This window comes from Drosophila miranda, chromosome 2 (assembly GCF_003369915.1).
Source record: "Drosophila miranda strain MSH22 chromosome 2, D.miranda_PacBio2.1, whole genome shotgun sequence".
Classification (NCBI taxonomy): Eukaryota; Metazoa; Arthropoda; class Insecta; order Diptera; family Drosophilidae; genus Drosophila; species Drosophila miranda.
This window is the reverse complement of record NC_046675.1, coordinates 14,698,395-14,715,872: the sequence shown is the minus strand read 5'-3', so window position 1 is coordinate 14,715,872 and position 17,478 is coordinate 14,698,395. Positions and strand designations below refer to the sequence as shown.

The 17,478-nt window shown below is 45.5% G+C and overlaps 5 protein-coding genes across 8 annotated transcripts; 4 read left to right on the top strand and 1 right to left on the bottom strand.

Moving 5' to 3' along the window:
* Positions 1–283: 283 nt before the first annotated feature.
* On the top strand, positions 284–1,943 carry LOC108156643 (JNK1/MAPK8-associated membrane protein). The gene is made up of 6 exons (XM_017288245.2): positions 284–556; positions 620–753; positions 816–1,028; positions 1,094–1,266; positions 1,320–1,454; positions 1,520–1,943. The coding sequence occupies exons 1-6, from the start codon at positions 452–454 to the stop codon at positions 1,669–1,671; spliced, it is 912 nt and encodes a 303-aa protein (XP_017143734.1). The 5' UTR covers positions 284–451; the 3' UTR covers positions 1,672–1,943.
* On the bottom strand, positions 1,857–5,149 carry LOC108156660 (E3 ubiquitin-protein ligase HRD1). Of its 2 annotated transcripts, none has more exons than XM_017288274.2 (7): positions 5,055–5,149; positions 4,556–4,997; positions 4,442–4,498; positions 4,181–4,369; positions 3,243–4,119; positions 2,960–3,177; positions 1,857–2,892 (listed from the first exon to the last, which is right to left on the bottom strand). In XM_017288274.2, the coding sequence occupies exons 2-7, from the start codon at positions 4,679–4,681 to the stop codon at positions 2,371–2,373; spliced, it is 1,989 nt and encodes a 662-aa protein (XP_017143763.1). In that variant the 5' UTR covers positions 4,682–4,997; positions 5,055–5,149; the 3' UTR covers positions 1,857–2,370. The 2 variants fall into 2 exon arrangements, with proteins under 2 accessions (XP_017143763.1, XP_017143764.1); XM_017288275.2 differs by having other exon boundaries at positions 4,556–4,975; positions 5,055–5,143.
* An 824-nt stretch (positions 5,150–5,973) lies between these two features.
* LOC108156449 (dipeptidyl peptidase 3) lies at positions 5,974–9,225 on the top strand. Of its 2 annotated transcripts, none has more exons than XM_017287908.2 (4): positions 5,974–6,063; positions 6,799–7,105; positions 7,167–8,058; positions 8,134–9,225. In XM_017287908.2, exons 2-4 carry the CDS (start codon positions 6,830–6,832, stop codon positions 9,132–9,134), a joined length of 2,169 nt encoding a protein of 722 aa, XP_017143397.1. In that variant the 5' UTR covers positions 5,974–6,063; positions 6,799–6,829; the 3' UTR covers positions 9,135–9,225. The 2 variants fall into 2 exon arrangements, with proteins under 2 accessions (XP_017143397.1, XP_017143396.1); XM_017287907.2 differs by lacking the exon at positions 5,974–6,063 and adding an exon at positions 6,457–6,729.
* A 288-nt stretch (positions 9,226–9,513) lies between these two features.
* Positions 9,514–11,427, top strand: LOC108156452 (trichohyalin). 2 transcript variants are annotated; one of them, XM_017287913.2, is made up of 3 exons: positions 9,514–9,624; positions 9,743–10,610; positions 10,676–11,427. In XM_017287913.2, exons 2-3 carry the CDS (start codon positions 9,873–9,875, stop codon positions 11,225–11,227), a joined length of 1,290 nt encoding a protein of 429 aa, XP_017143402.1. In that variant the 5' UTR covers positions 9,514–9,624; positions 9,743–9,872; the 3' UTR covers positions 11,228–11,427. The 2 variants fall into 2 exon arrangements, with proteins under 2 accessions (XP_017143402.1, XP_033244808.1); XM_033388917.1 differs by lacking the exon at positions 9,514–9,624 and having other exon boundaries at positions 9,654–10,610.
* Positions 11,428–13,015: 1,588 nt separating this feature from the next.
* LOC108156953 (autophagy-related protein 13 homolog) lies at positions 13,016–15,997 on the top strand. Its single transcript, XM_017288728.2, has one exon. The coding sequence runs from the start codon at positions 13,425–13,427 to the stop codon at positions 15,078–15,080; it is 1,656 nt and encodes a 551-aa protein (XP_017144217.1). The 5' UTR covers positions 13,016–13,424; the 3' UTR covers positions 15,081–15,997.
* The last annotated feature ends 1,481 nt before the right edge of the window (positions 15,998–17,478 follow it).

The window sequence follows — 17,478 nt, the reverse complement described above, 5'->3', positions numbered from 1 at the left end:
CTAGTATTATTCGACGGAATATCAAAATCGAGGAATATAGTTTCCAATCCTTGACAGAGAACGATTAACCTATTATAAGCCAATGGGGTGTTTCGATTTGTCACCGAAAATAATGAAAATTTAAAAATTTTAGCGCAGTTCAGTTGAAAGATATAGCGGTTTTTTTTAAGTTCAGAGAAAAGATGGCATGAATCTACAAAAAAAACTTACAATCGTTAATATTTTCCGCCATTTACCTAAGTAGTTGAACTATTTAAATATAGGGGGCTTAAGTGGGCTATATATTGTTTTTCACTATTGTTGTTGAGGGCAAATACAAAAGCAATCGCAGTAGCAAGTATTTAATAAGCCAGTAGAGAATTGATTCATTAATCGGATAAAATTATATGAGCAGCGCTGAGAGATCTATCTAGCTTATTCCAATCTAACTAAATGGCCGTGGTTCTATAAAATGTACGACGCTTTGGAACGATGCCCGGGCGCTTACTGTGGGCGGTCCTATAATAATGATAATGACACTTGGAGCAACTGCGGTGTCTGTCCCAGAGGATCCCGGGTATGTTTTCCATCTCGTAGCGCTGAGATTCCTGGAGTTATTTGATCTTTCTGCCCCTTTCAGGTGAACGAGAGCTTTGCCTGTTCGCCATGTCGCGACGAATTGAGCACATATTCGTGGCTCTATCTGGGCTTTATGACGATGCTGCCGCTCATGATGCACTGCTTTTTCATTGACATGGACGCCAAGGACCGCAAGTGAGCACAGCAGACCATTAAGGATGGGCCTTTGCTGAAGCTATAATCCATGGCAATTTCAGGTTTTCGCGGAAGCAGCTAATCTTAACAGCCAGCGCGTTTGTAGAAATAGCTCTATCTGCCATTTTGGCCACATTGTTCATGGAGCCTTTGTGGGAGCTCCGATTGTACGCATGCGAGGTGCGGAAGCTCACCGACTGGTACACACTGTTCTACAATCCCAGTCCCAACTACGAGGCCCGCGTCTATTGCACTCAAGAGGCTGTCTATCCGCTGTATGTACACAATCTATAAAAGCTATACACATACATTCTATATATGTATCCGTTTCATCGTGCAGGCAAACTATTGTGCTGGTATTTTACTTTCTGTGTCTGGTGACCATGTTTCTTATAAGGCCCGCAGTCTGCAAACTTTTGGATGTGAGGGGCAAAAGCAAGGCGCCCATTTACTCCGCGCTCTACTTCCTACCTTTGCTCACCTTTGTCCATGCCCTGGGCTGTGGCCTGATTTGTGAGTGCATAGATTGAGAGAAGAAAACCAGACTAAATATCATTGTCTTACAGACTACTCCTTTCCGTATCTTAGCGTGGCCATTTCTATGGTGGCCAATGCCATACACTATTCCCTCAAACTGGACCAAACCCTTAAGGCACTCGTCTGCTCCTCAGTATGGGAATTGAAGAATGTGGTCATCATTTGTAAGCAAGAGAAGCGGTACTCAGAGTGAAACTATTCAAAGTTTCCATTTATATTGTACTTGCAGCTGTCCATTGGCTTTTGTTGGCTTATGGGATATCTTCGCTCAACTATCACTATGCATTCCTGTGTCTTGTGCCGTTTCCAACACTGTTCTACATCCTGACCGTGCGTTTCACCGATCCTGGGGAGTTCCGGGAGCTGGAGTCGAGAATTTGATGCGGCAACGTACAAATGCAGATCTTTCACACCCGCGGGACCACCAGACGGTCGACTGTTGTTATCTATGTATAGTATGTAGTGCGTGTGCTCGTGTGCGTGTCATTTAATTTATTTTTGCACTTAGCATGTACGTAAATAGTAGTTATAGTATATATTTATCGGTATTGTAACGCCATCATCAATTCACGTTTCGTTTTAATTATATTTCACATTAATTATACACATATAGTAATATTAAATACAAATCATCAGTTTTCCCATCTCTAAAATAGTTTTTACACAATATATATTGGCTACATATTGAATTTTGGACGCCGCGCCGCGCTACAATAAGATCTAGTCCAATATATCCTTCCTTCTCCTTCCACAACTGACTGCGGGGGTAGGGGTAGGATTTTGGGGGTGTTTGGGGCCATCATAGTCGTCGTAGTCATTATATTTATATTTCAAAATCGCAAGCCATACAAAATAACAGAGTTAAACAGGTTCCAAGGAAGAAGAGCACACAGAAAAGGGCAGAGCGGACAAAAAACAAAATCAATATATCCCATCCGATAAAATATAAAATAAGTTTTTTTTTGGTGGATGGCATTGGATGCAGACTGGAGGTGCTGTGATCTGATCTGGATGTAGTCGCTGCTGCTGCTGCTCGCTGCTGTTGCTGTTCATTTTGAGTTCAGTTCCCCTGGGAATCCTCTATTCAGATGTAGTCTTTTCGCTGCCGTTTGCCGTTTTGTTGTTATCCTGCAAGAACTTCAAGCGCCGCTCTCGCAGCTCATTTAATTTGGAGGAGTTGTCATCGACCTCTGCCTCGGAATTCCCTAGGCTCTGGGTCTTTGTGGCCGTGGAGGGTACATCATCCTCGTCTGCGCCCAAATCCTCAATAGTCACTCTCTCTGCACCATTGCCAGCAGCGACTACGGCCACTCCTGATCCCAGTCCAGCAGCAGTCTTAAGCTGGCGAGCCTCTTCCTGCTGGTTTCTAGCTGCCGCCGAGGTACTGGGCATGTCATACACTGAAGGAGAAGCCGACTCGGCAGCTGAAGCAGCAGTCTCAGCTGCAGCAGCAGGACTTTCTGTTGCGTCACCTGTCGCTGGAGGTGCAGCTGGGGTGGATGTTGAGGGCCCTGCAGCTAGCTGCAAGCGTGCCGTCAGAGTCTGGTACTGGTTCATCATGATCCCCACCGAATCCAGCATTAGATTTATGTTCCCCAGCAACTAAAACAAGAGTGCGTTAATCCCAATGGAGCATATAGCAAGACAGTCAGACAGCCGGACAGCTTACCTTGAGACGCTGCTCGATATGCTTGCGCTGGTCTCCCTCCATGGCGCGCAGCTCATCATCGCTGAATCTGGATAGATCCTGGGGCATGGGCGGCGGCGGCAGTGGTGGTGGAGTGAAGTAGGCAAAGTGTGGCGGCATCATGAATGGCGATAGCATGGGCATGGGTGGAATCGGCGGTCGAGGTATGCCAAGGTTGGGCAATCCATTTTGCAAGCGATCTAAGGGAGACGTTTTTTTAAGCGAATCTAACGAGGTGGAGGGCAGGCGCAACTCAAATACTCACTGGCTTCGGCGAACACTTCCGAGAAATTTACAGGTCCGATAACTCCTGGCCTCCTGGCTCGTCCCATATTGCCATCGAGATCAAGCCCAGCGACCGCAGCTGCAGCCGCAGCAGCTGCCACAGCATTAGGATCATCGTTTCCTGCAGGCTGTGCGCCGCCAGCTCCTGCGGCAGCATTTGCCCCGGCTGCACCAGCACCAGCAGCATCGTCGGCTGCTCGGGGCATGGCCACAGAGTTGACGGCCGTTGTACGCAAAATGTTCAGACGACATGTGGGACAGGTCTGCTGGCGCTGGAACCACGAGCGCAGGCAGGTGGTGTGGAAGATGTGGCCACAGGGCAGCTTCTTGGAGTGATTGACCATGTCCTCGCGACAGATGATGCAAATGTTGTCGGACAGGCGCAGCTCCTCGGGCGTGGCATCCGGATACAGTGTGTTCATGTTGCGTATGGCCCGGCGGGACATGATCACATCGTTCAGAGCCTTTCGGAAATTGCGTATGGTGAAGAACATGGGCCGGAAAACGAACATCGGCAGGGCATAGATCTTGGCCATGATAACCACGAACAGCAGATAGAGCACAACTTTGATGAGGCCAATCACCAGCTCCGTGTAAAGCAGGAAAACTGCCTTGTTCTCCCAGGGCGTGTCCGTGCGCATCTCAGCCGCATGCAGCACATATTTAATGGTCGTGCTGGCGATGACAGTCAGAAGGATCGCGTACTCAAAGCCAAAGACCAGCTGCACTGTGGGCCCCCGCACCAGGGTTGAATTGTAGGCGTGTATGAGCAGCAGATAGTCGAGAATACCAAGCATGGTCAACAGGCTGCCGACGCGTATGTGAAACAGCCAACCGAGTACTGGGGAGCGCTCCATCTGAAAGCGAAACGAAATTAGAGGGCTTTGGAGGTATTCTTTGATTAAAAATTGAACTTACATAGTCAACGCGCTCCTCGGCCAGCCAATGGAATGATTTGAGAAACAGTAGCACCGTAAACAGGGCCACAAATTGAGGATTGAAGTCATCTCGGAACACGGTGAACGCCAAACAGGTCTCGGTGAGTGCATACCAGAAGCGCTCCAGCAAATGCTCGAACTCGGCAGCACGCAGGGTTCCCAGGAATATCTGCAAAATAAATTATTTCATTTATTAGGACTGATGGTTGTGCCCCTCCCAACCCCCCATCGCAGCACTCACCTTGCGCAGCAGTTTACCGAACATAAAAACAATCACAAAGAACTGGATGTAAATCACCTGAAACGGATGCAGACATGAGAACGGAGAACTGGCGGATAAGGGCGCTTTACTCACTGCCATGGATGCATTGGATTTGGTGATGTAGACGACAGCGGGATAGAACTGCTGCTTCTGGAAATATGCATTGCCAATTACGGCGCTGGTCAGCGCCATGCAGACCGATGATATTAGCAGCTGCATGTTCTTGCTGTTGGTCGCAAAGGCAGCCAGCTGGCTGATGGTTTCGAGGAAGATATTAATTTTGGCTGCCGCGGGTTATTGCTGTTTGAATTTGTTGTTCCTATTCTACATGTATGGAGCTCTGGGCTCCCCTCCAGTGTCTTTCGAGGGGCTGACTGCGTTCAGGCTGGTCAAAGAGACTCGACTCGGTCACAGGCTCGACACGATTAAAAAGGTCTCTATATTTGACGCTGGAATTTAGTTGGGTTTATTAGCCAAACGAACTGGGTTGCTTTGCCATCTAATTTTTCTATTCTGGAATTGTGAGTGGTTGTGCCTTAGTAGGCGTATTTATTTATATTTTTATTTTTAACTGATAATTACACGTACGTACCTACGAATCAGAGTTGTCAACAGTGTGACCCTCGGAAATATACCGAACATACGTCACAAATTTCAAAATATACTGACGAATTATTTGTATTCAAATTCCAGCATTGATATTCAATTGAATATTACAAGCTGGCTAGGAGCTGAGGCCTTAAACACATAGTTTTATCCGATTGACGAATCACTTTCCTACAAGACTGGCTAGGTTAGGGTGTTATCTTTATTAGATTGTTTATAAAACCAGGTCTAAACAAAAAAGTCAACAAGAATTTCACCTGAATTAATTTTTTTACATCGTTGTTACTCGCTAACTACACATTTGCTACATATTTTGTACATATTTATGTAATTACCAAAGGCAACACCTGATGGGGTGTTAACAAGTTTTTTTATAGAATGAGATTTTTATGGCAAACGGTCAGGAGTTCTATGTTGATCACGAATTAGTATTCGATGTGACCTGGGACATGGCATTTCACATGATTTATACATTGGTGCACTAGAAACAGGGGGTCTAAAAAGAGTGATCCTCAAGTATATACCGAAACATACCTTCTCATTTTAAAAATATACCGTAAATATACTGATGAAAGACGTCATTTAAACGGTGAACAACTTGAGTTCGCCGCTAAAAAATTATTGCTTGTAAATTTTTCCTGTTGAGGCCGTTTCTTGCTATTCAGCAGGGTACTTGCCATGTTGGTCACTTTAACGGACTATTATTTAAATTGGTACTGATTTGTTAGTTTTAAACCAGTCAAGTAGAAAATTGATCCATTAATCGGATAAAATTATATGAGCAGGGCTAAATTTTCTATATAGCTAGTAATATTCCACGGAATATAAAAATCGAGGAATATGTACGGTACTACGGTATATTTTTAAAATTAAACGGTATATTTTGGTATATTTCTGAGGGTCGGACGGTATATTAAAGATAAATCCGCGGTCACGCTGTTTGTCGGCATTTCATTTAGTTTTATTCGAATTTAAATTTTTTATACATTTACAAGGTTAGTACGCACGCAATTTGAGGAATTTTGTTTGGATTTTGTTCTTTTTTGTTGGCTGGAAGCCTCTGTACTGCTTTACAATTGACTAATCAAGTAGTTTCGGCATTGAGTGACCTCCACTCCGTGGTATCCATCCCATCCTCATTTTTCATGCAGGAGCCCCCATTTGCTCCATATTTTTTCGGGCTCAATTTGTGGAAATTTTCGGTGTAGATGTACGTGAATACTGTTAAATAATACATATGTATCAGGTCTCCGCATGAATGCCACATCTGCAGATATGGGCGACCCCCCCCAAGATCCCAAGAGAAAAGTGCACAATCATCAAGATTTCATGTTCTTTGTACCATTTGGCCTAATATCGAAATTAAAGTAGCATTTTACATTTTACAGCAGTAAGCCATACCCATGCCGCGTCCTGTAAACACGTAGATTCCGCTCTCCACTAGACCGAGTCTTCTAAATTCGCAAAGTTCTGAAATTCAAAGTCATGTTCTTGCTGCAAAGAATTCAGAGGTCTCGTCCACAACTGAACAGACTTTGCCACATACGTATCCGTGCCGGCAGCAGTCTCAGCCTTACGGTAAACGCCCCCAGCATCGTCAGAGGTGCCTGTGCAGACCCCAGAAACATTGTTAGACTCGCGACACAGTTGATTCGCTACAGGTATTCCGCAGGTTTAAAGGTATATTATCAGATCTAGATAAATGTCATTGTGGTTTCCTATCTTTACAGTTCGAGTGCAAATATTCCACAACCCGCTGAGATGCCAAGCAAAACGTCGCACTTTGTGTTGCCAAATACGCAGCCTATTGCCGATTTGGAGTGCAAGAATGCCTTTGAGAATCTGACAGACAAGGAGAAGCTCTATGCCCACTACTTCAGCAAGGCGTCGTGGGATGGCGGACTCATTGCTCTCATCCAATCCAGTCCCGAGGCGCCATTGATCTTCTCCCTGCTGCATCGCATCTTTGTGGCCGAGAAGCCGGAACAACTGAAAGCCAAGGCCTTGGCAGCTGGCGTCACTGAGGATGAGTTTACGGTAGGAAAAGCAAAGAAAGACTAACGAAAGGAGACTCAATATTCTATGTCCGAAATTTCAGGGCTTTCTAGTCTACGCTTGCGGCGTGTTCGCCAATGCCGGCAACTACAAGGGCATGGGTGATAGCAAGATCTTGCCAAATCTTTCCCCAGAAAAGTTTGAGGCAGTCGTACGCGCTTCGGGTGCCTACGAGGCCAATCAGCGTGTGGCCAAGATCTACGAGAAAGTCAAGGGTCTAATTTATGCATTGGAATCGCGTAATGAAATCCTCGGATTCGCACCGAATGGCATTACCACCTACTGGTCGGACAACTGCACCAAGGAGGACTCGGAAATAGTCAACTCCTGGCTGACATCGAAGCGCATCGAGCCGTACATGTGCCGCACCTTCAAGATCGTGGAGGAGGGCAAGACCATCTACGATATCAAGCTCGGATCGGTGGCCGACTCCGTTAAGGATGGCATTACACTGCCGCTTGAGGAGTACAAGGGCAACAGTTTCCGTGTCACCCGCGGCGACTACCGGAAGCTGCTGCAGCGCGTTAATCAGAATCTGCTGGAGGCCCAGAAGTATGCGGCTAATGAGAATGAGGCCAAGATGATCGAGCACTATATCAAATCCTTTGAGGAGGGCTCTCTCGACGAGCATAAGGACGGTTCCAGGTGGTGGATCAAGGACAAGGGACCCGTCATTGAGACCTACATTGGTTTCATTGAGACGTACAGGGATCCGGCAGGTGGTCGCGCCGAATTCGAGGGTTTTGTCGCCATGGTCAATAAGGAGAGTTCGGCTAAGTTCACCGAGCTGGTCGATCGGGCCGAGCAGCTGTTGGAGTACCTGCCTTGGACAGAGCCATACGAGAAGGACTCGTATCTGAAGCCCGACTTTACCTCGCTAGATGTTCTCACCTTTGCTGGCAGCGGAGTGCCAGCTGGCATCAACATACCAAACTGTAAGGAATTTATACATTTATACAACTACTAAAACGATATCACCATAAACCACGTTGCCATTTCCCCCCGTATAGATGACGAGATCCGCCAGGATGAGGGATTTAAGAATGTATCCTTGGGCAATGTGCTAGCCAACATCAATCGCAAGGATCCCATTCCATTCCTCACCGAGGAGGACCAAACGTTGATGAAGGAGTACAAAGTGAAGGCCTTTGAAGTGCAAGTGGGTCTTCACGAGCTGCTGGGCCATGGCAGTGGCAAGCTGTTCCGCATCGATGAGAACGGGGCCTATAACTTCGACAAGGAGAGCACAAAGAACCTTATCACGGGCGAACCCATCGCCAAGTGGTATCTGCCGGGTGAAACATACGACACGAAGTTCGGTGCAATCGGTTCCTCATACGAGGAATGCCGTGCGGAGGCTGTGGGCTTATATCTGTCCCTGCAGCGGGACATCTTGGAGATATTCGGCTTCAAGGATGCCGTCGAGCAGGACAACATCATCTACATCAACTGGCTAAGTCTCATCTGGAATGGCATGGGTGTGGCTCTGGAAATGTACAATCCCAAATCGAAGCAGTGGCTGCAGGCCCATTCTCGTGCTCGTTTTGTCATTATGAAAGTTCTACTCGAGGCGGGCGAGGGTCTGGTAACCGTCGAAGAAACGGAAAAGGGCAAGGATCTGTTGCTCACGGTAGACCGCAGCAAGATCGAAACCGTCGGCAAGAAGGCCCTGGGTGATTTCCTCACCAAACTCCAGGTGTACAAGTCCACGGCCGACATCGAAGCGGCCACGAAAATGTACGAACACTACTCAGAGGTGAATGACAGTGGTTCGCATCCTTGGGCCCAGTGGCGCGATATATGTCTGGCCCACAAGAAGCCACGCATGATCCTCGTCCAAGCCAATACTGAAGTCAAGGACAAGAAGGTGGAGCTGAAGACGTACGAGGCCAGCCACGAGGGCTACATTCAGTCCTGGGTAGAGCGTTACCCCACCACGGACGTTGACGATCTGTTGGACCAAATTGTTGAGCAGGACAAACAATACTTTCCAACTGCATTTTCAAAATAGGAAACTTATCATATAATCGATCGTTAATATTATAAATTCATCAACTTTGAGTATTTGGAAGAAACTAATTAAACTTTTAGTTATTTGATGACTTGAAAAAGTGTCTTTATTATTTAGTAACAAGTGGGCAAGCCCGCGGGAGACAAGTCCGACAGTTTGGAGTTGACAGGTGGTGCCGCCCGATGATCAGGACGGAAGTCCATAAGTGCTTCATGATTCAGGAGGGGATACTGTGGAAGAAAAAGGCCGCAAGGACTGCCATTGGCCAGCTTATTGCGATTTTAAACCGTCATAAGGCGGAAAAAACACTTAAATTAACGAATTTCCGGCGTTCTTCTGCAAGGGGTATGACTATGAAAAGGTGGCGTTAGATCGAAACCTGTCATTCAGCCCGATGCGCATACAAGGACCTGCCGCGATTGAAAATATAAACAAAACGAATTAGCTTATATTTCGTGCACGTTAACCACACAGCGGATCACAAATCTAAGTAAGCGATCGTTGATCTCAGCTGTCTCGACGCCTTCACTTATATTTTGTATTTATAATTTTTGTTTCTCTTTCTTGCGTTTGTTATTATCGTTACCGTCAACCATGACGACCGGCAGAGGTGACCAACAACCGAAATCGGCCAACGATGAGTTGCCAGCAATTTTCATATGCGGAAAACCTAAATTTATTGTTCCTGGCGAGGTACCGAAGGCTCACGACTTTCGCAGTCAAATTTTTGCACGCAATATGATGGCCGGTCTGGACGATTTGAAGAGAAGCGTCGCTCTGTCCAAAGAGAATCCCATGCACCGTGATAACTTCGAAAAGAGGGCCATTTCGCAGGAGCTGATGGAAATGAAGCGAGCCGAATTTGTGGAGATGAAGCGGCGTCAACAGCTCCGCAACGATAGCGAGGCATTGCGCATGCTGGAGGAGCAGCTGCGATCGGCTGCCATTGCAAAAGATCTGTCAGAGCGCATGTCGGAGCAGTGCCGGTCGCGCGCTCTGGCAGTGAGAGCCAAGGCCATGGGACAGGAGAGAGCCGTCTTGGAGCTCATGGAGTTGGCCCAAGAGGACGACAAAATATTGGCCCAGAAGGAGGAGCAGCGAAAGCTTCGCGAGTCTCTCGCTCGCCAAATAGAAGAGAACCGACTGCGCCGTCAGCAGGAGGCCGCAGAGAAATTTTCCCAGCGTGAGATCAACAATGCCAGGCAGAAGCAAATCGAGGAGGAGGACCGAGTGGAGCAAGAGGAGAGGAATCGTCAGAAGGCTCTGGATCGCCTGAGAACTCTTCAGTTTATGCAGGAAAAAAAGGAATACAGAGATATGGAAAAGGCCCGGGCCAGGGAAGAACTGAAAAAGCTGCTCCAGACGCAGTCCGAAGTTGAGGACAGAAAGAACAAACTCGAAGAGGATAGAGTGCACCTTATGCGCAAGCAGGAGCAGATTAGTACACGCATTGGTCAGCAGCTCTTCCAAGTGGAGGTAAGTGCCCCAAGTCTTCGCTCCAGCTTCTCACAAACATTGAGATTACTTTTTTGTTCTCGTAGAACGCAAAACAAATTAGAGACCTCCAGCTATTGGATCTACTAGAGGCCGAGTACAAGGCCAAGGCGGACCTACGCTTTCGCCAAGAGGTACAGGAGAAGACAATGTCGCGGGATCGTACGAAACAGGAAATGGATTTGTACCGCATGGAAATGCAACAACGAAAAATGGATGAGCTGCAGATGAAGCGGGATGAAATTTCCGCCCGCAAACAGGAACTTCCCAATCAGAATGAGGAGACCGAAAGAGAGGAACAACTGGAGGCGTACCGAAAGCGAAAGGCGCACGGTGCTATGCTGCTCTCGATGATTGAAGACAACCATGTGAGGCGGGCAGAGGCCACAGCCGAACATCTTCAATACTTTAATCTGAAAAAGAAGTCAGACGCCGAACGGCAGGCCTTTGAGGAGAGCGAGCGTCTCCGTATGCTGTCCGCCGTTCCGAAAACAGTGCTTCCCTATCTGCCCAAAAATGTCTTGTCCAAGGAAGAGCACGAGTATTTCGGCCTATCAAGCGAGCAGCAGCAGCGCCGGCTGGGAGGCGGAGATTGCTAGATTGCGATTGGTTCACAATTTTGGCGCAAATCCAAATTGTAATCCTACAGGGGCAGTGTTATTTATAAGACGCATAATTGAATTAATATACGTATATCATTTTAGATGTAACAACACGCCCAACCGATTTTTCATAGGCTTAAAATTATATAAATATCGGTTATTTGCATTTTATAATTAAATAATTGATTTCAAAACAATACATAAACCACAAAGCACAACATAATAATAATAAACATTCCATCCTTAGTTAATCATAGAAAAATGTTTGATGTAGATGTGTTGAGCCGCATAAAATTCACGATACCTATTAGATCCAATACTATACACCTTTGTTCCTTATGCTCGGGTTTATAGTTTTCTCAACCATTTTTATCTACTATTAGTTCTCTTCCCCTTCTTAAAATACTTGTACTCTCTCTATATGTAAATTTGATTGCATGTTTTGCATTTTGAAAATTGTTGAACCTATTCAGTTGAGTGGCACTGTATATTTATAAACTGATATAGGGTATAAATATATCCACACTCATAGGGAAATCTGTTGACCAGCAACAATGACAAGGTTTTTTGCTTTGACTTTATTTGCCTAAACCTTATTTTAGATACAATCCTATAAAATTAAGTAATTCAAATAAACATATCTTATATAGAATTGATGCATCAATCGGATAAAAATATGTGTTCTCTGCTGATTTTCTTAGCTAGCTAGCATTATTAAACCGAATATCAAAATCAAGGAACTTGACTTCCGACCAAGAAAATGATCAATTTTAAAGAATTTTAGCGCAGATTAGCTAAAAGATATCATGGTATTTTTTTGTAAGTCAACAGGAAGGATAGGATGAATCTACAGGAACAATTTTACAAACAATCATTTTTCCGCGGTTCAACTGTTTTATTGGAGGGGGTTTTAGTGGGCTAAGTTTATTTTTGTCATCAGTATATTTACGTTATATCGGTCAATTTTGTCAATTTCAATCTATTAAATTTCATTTTCAACGGTATATAGAAATCCAATAGAAGCAAGTATTTAGAATAGGCCAGTTAAGTAGAAAATCGATTAATTAATCGGTTAAAATTATGTGGGCATGGCTAAATGTTCTATATAGTTTGTAATATTCGACGGAAGATCAAAAACGAGGAATATGATACATTTTCGGAATATTTTAAAATGGGACCGTATATGTCGGTATTTATTTGAATCGGGTATGAATCGGTAATAACCGGTTCACAACAATGATTACCGGCAACATAATTGTCATACCCTAGGAAAAAGGATGCTATAGAACCGAGAAAATGTTTGTCATCCCAGGCTCCGTAGGTATCAGGATCGAGATAAATATATACAAGATACTAATAATATACATGAATATGTCTAAAACATATCAATGTGAGAGAAGGTCTTTATAAATTACGTTTCATCTTCATATAAAATTAACGAAATAGGGTGTACACAGGCCTATACACGCATCATGTCTCCAAATACCAGCAACATTGCGACTGTTTTTTCTTTGAACTATTTTGTTTAAACCCTGTTCTAGTTAAAAAACAATAAAATCAAGGAGCAAAAACAAGCCAATCTTGTAGAACATTTATTCATCAATGGAATAAAACTATGTGGGCATGGCTGAAGGTTTTAGTTAGCCAGCATTATTTAACGGAATATCAAAATTGAGAAATATGTATAATGGAACTTTAAGTCGTCAGTATATTTACGGTATATATTTAAAGTAAGACGGTATGTTTCGGTATATTGCTGAGCGTCGGACCGTATAGCTTATTGGGTCACACTAGTTAATGGCGGACCGTAAAAAGTGGGAGTGATCTTTTTTGTTTGTGCGTCTAAACAAGAAATTGTACAATTGTTAAATTGAAAGGGCGTTGCACCAATTATAGTGTTTTGGCGAAATGCTCGGGCAAGTGTTAATAATGCGGTGCATTGCATAGAACGCGAGGTGCGCGACAAAACGGAAAAAAAAAATGAAAATTCCACAAGCGCGATTCTCATGAACACGCAGACAATACGCGGAAGCGTGAATAATAGAAAAAAAATAAGATACGAGGCAACGGCGAACTTTGTACGCTGTTGCAGTGTGCGAGCCGAACCCGAGTGCAAGTGAGAACATACTGAAAATACACATAGTTAAACCACGAAAATAAGAAAAACGAGACGGAAACAAAGAAAAACTCAAAAATGTCTGCTGCACAGCGTTTGAATGCCGCGGAGAAAGACCTGGAGAAGTTCATAAAATTTCTGGCGCTGAAGTCCACCCAGGTTGTGGTTCAGTCGCGTCTGGGCGAGAAGATCCAAACGCAGTGCAATCCGTTGGCGGGCAATGACTGGTTCAACATTGTGGTTCAGGACCATCCCGAAGTTATGGAGGAGACGAAGCGGGCGTTGGCCCTGAAGCCTAGCGAGAGCATTCTGCAGCGTCTGCCCCTGTGTGTGGAGATATCGCTGAAGACAACGGAGGGCGACCAGATGGTTCTGGAAGTGTGGTCTCTGGATTTGCTGCAACCAGCCGCTAATGGCACCACCGCGAATGGGGGCGCGACCAACGCTCGCGACGACTCCAAGGCGGACATAAATGGTATAAATGGCGAGAGCCAGACGCTAAAGGCCTCCCACGCCATCTACAGCCGCATGGGCATAATGCTAAAGTCCCTCATCTCCCTCACCCGGACCACGCCCGCGTACAAGCTGTCGCGCCGCCAGTGCCCGGACTCGTACGGCATTTTCTACCGCATCTATGTGGATCGCCCGCAGGTCCATACGCTCGGGGAGGGACACAAGAATGTGAAGATTGGACAGCTGCACACGATTGTGGGCTCTCTGGTCATGTCTGTGGCGTATCGCACAAAGATGACCATATCCCCGACGACGGCCCAGGCCCACCAGACGGAGAACAACATCATTATGCTCAAGTCGGATCATTTTCGACCAGCCACCGATGCCAGCTCGCCAAACACCCAGCAGATGCAGACCCACGCCACGGCCGTCGCGAAGAAGCTGGGATTGGGCGGGCTGAACGCAGCTCTGGGATCTGGGGAGAGGCGATGCATTGATATAGAGAAACCGCTGCGTCCGGGCGCCTTCACGGACATGGGCAAGCTGCGGCAGTACACCGAGGATGACTTTGTGCTGCCGGAGACGCCGCCGTTTGAGTGGCTGCTGCGGGGCCGACAGCGACACGAGAGCACTGGCAGCGGCTGCTCCATGGAGTCGCTGAACCGCCTCGACAATGTGGCCAGTGTCGTGAGCAACAACATGAACAACAACAACAACCATACGGCGAACAATTTCAACCATAGCCAAAATCTCAACAACAACTCGACGGGCTTCAAGAGCTTCGAGAAGCAGCAGGCAACAAATGGAGGAGCCAACTCATTTTCACCCATCAAGAGCCTGCTAATACCCGCCACCGCCTATCGCCACCATTCGGAGCCAGCGCTAGAGCCCCCCCCAGACGACGACAATCTGCTGAAGGAGCTGCACTTTCCCTTCGCCTCGCCCACATCGCATGTCAACGATTTGGCCAAATTCTATCGAGAGTGCTATCACGCCCCGCCCCTTCGAGGCCTCAACGAGCTGCAGGCGGAAATCTCCAGCTCGTCCAGCTCCACAACGCCCGCGTCGAGCAGCTCGGTGGCCGCCTGCGGACCCACAGCAGCCGCCGCAGCGGTGGCCACCAGTGCAGCCGATGCCAGTGCCCTGGACGATCTGTCGAGGCAGCTGGAGCAGTTCGAGACATCGCTAGAGGATTACGATAAGCTCGTCTCACAGTTCGGACTGACGGGCTCCTCATCGTCGGGCAGCCGCAGTAGCGGGGGACTGCAAATGAGCAACTGAGTGTCAAGTCTGAGTGCGACCGCCTGCGAGGGGAGTTTAATAAGTTGACCTATGCTTAGTTGCGTCATTAGTTAGACTCTATTTATGTATGCCATTGTGTTTAGTTGAATTGATAGGCTGCTACGATAATATGCTATGTAAATACTATGAATGTAGGCTCTGTAGGCTATAGTTCCCGTGTAAGTTGTACATAAGACGGCGATTGCAGGCGGCCGAGTGCCACACCAGCAACAGTTCGTCAAGTGAGAGGAGAGCTCTTGTCACGTTTCAAAGTTCAGACCATAGCCACAAAACACACAGATGCACCGGCAGGGGCATATGGTATAGGTACATACTATATACATACATATAAGGTAGTAACTTGGGCGTACACGTCGCTTGTTTGTTTGTTTGTTTGTTTCTTTGTTCAAGTGCCTTCTGCCTGCTTGTAAGTGAAATAATCATCCATGTGTATATATATATAACTCTAGATAAGAGCGCAGTTAATGGGAAAGCTATAAAAAGCTATCCGTGCACACGCATAGATACCATCCATAAGGTTGAGTAGTATAGCTAAAGTATACTCTGCTTGACACAGATATGTATGGTGTGGCCTTCTGTTTGGAAGGTCTATGCAAATGCTTATGCATTTTGTAATCGGCAAATGTGTTGCCCCAAGACTTTAAGCATAAAGATATATTGCAACTATCGTTTGTACTTTGTAAATCAGTTAGTGTTTTGTATTTGAATTCATTTGTCTTTGATCTGTTAGTTATTTATTGGTTTCCGAACTGCTCAAAATTTGCCTACACATGAGAATCGAAATTCAAGTACTATACTTACGCATTAGATTAATCAGTATGATTAATAAGAGAAATTTATACATCTATATAATATATAAACAAAAGAATAAAAGCAATTGTTAATCGAAACACACAAATCAAAGCTCTATTTTGCTACAATTCAATTCTTTTCTAGTTGCAGCTCTGTATAAAACAGCTGACATGCTAGCATGTAAACACCTAAAGCATTCCACATCGGATCACACCTTTAAAATATTCCGGAGAAGGGGGTCATGTGATTTGATAAGCTCTCCCCACACCCCAAAGGGTTTGGGTTTGGGGTTGGGGTTGGGGTTGGGCAAACCCCCCTTCCAGATCGTGACTGCCTTTAACCGGTTATCAATGTTTTCATTTTGCATATTTACTTAATCTGTTATTCTATCATTCAATTAAGTATTGTATAATATACGTCAGAGTCGAGAGTTGTGTGAGGAGGTTGTTGATTTAGCTGGATTCCGCTGCACCTGACTGACAGAACCAGCAGCAGCAGCAGCAAAACAAGAAGAGAATGAATAGAACATTTGGAAGCCGAATATAGAGGTACCCATACCTTGCCATTGTTCGTAAGGCTGGTTAATAACAAAGTGATTTGGATGTTCAAGCTGATCAAAGATACCAACCTTTCTTTTTGCATAGCAACTAGCAGATCAGATCATAATCGTAATGCCCTCTGAAAGGGTATAACAAGAAGAACCAGAATCAACGTTTGTTGTTGCCGTTATCAATTAGCATGCCGTGAGTGCTCATACAGCTGACCGATCTCACACTTGTTCTCTCTCTCTCTATCTCTTTCTCCATGCACATACACACACCCAAATGCCTATGAATCTCCAACCTAATCTCTAACACTGTTGCGCATTCTTCTTGTTATGTACAGAGATTGCAGTTTTTGATTTTTATTTTGCTCTTTTCATTCCATGGCGAATCAACGTCACTACGGCAACGACATTTCTAAGGTTAAACAGTTTTATTTTTAACTAAATACTAAATATGTATGTACATACTACACTAGAATAGGTTGTATGTGTGTGTTTCACTATTTTGTTGTTCTGGCTGAACCCGCAAGTTATCTGCTGTTTTGCTTTGTTGCTGATTCTCTGGCTTTTTGAGAGCTAAGCTAAGCTAATGACATTGCCCAGAGTGCAAACATATGGACAGCTGTGCACGCGTTCCCTCCTTCACGTGAGCGCAGGTAGGGGGAAGAGTTTGGGAAATGAGTAAATGTGGCTGTATGGGAGTTTTTCAGGTGCCAAAAATACACAAAGGAAATGAATGAAGCATCTGGAGTTGTACTCATCATAAAATGGAACTTTACGATCGCACCTCGCCGCCAACAGGTCGCTAGTAGTGCACTCAAGTACGCAAATACATACATATGTACATATTCATATGAACATACCTACATACATATGTAGATTTTGTGTTTGCTTTCGTTTTAATTGTCGAACATTTTCGTTGTCTGCCTTTGCCTTTGTTTTGCTGTTGCCAGGCGCAAAAAAAGTGACGCGTTGCCAACAACTGAAATTATTTGCCATTGGCGGCGGAATGGACTTGCATACATACATATGTATGTACAT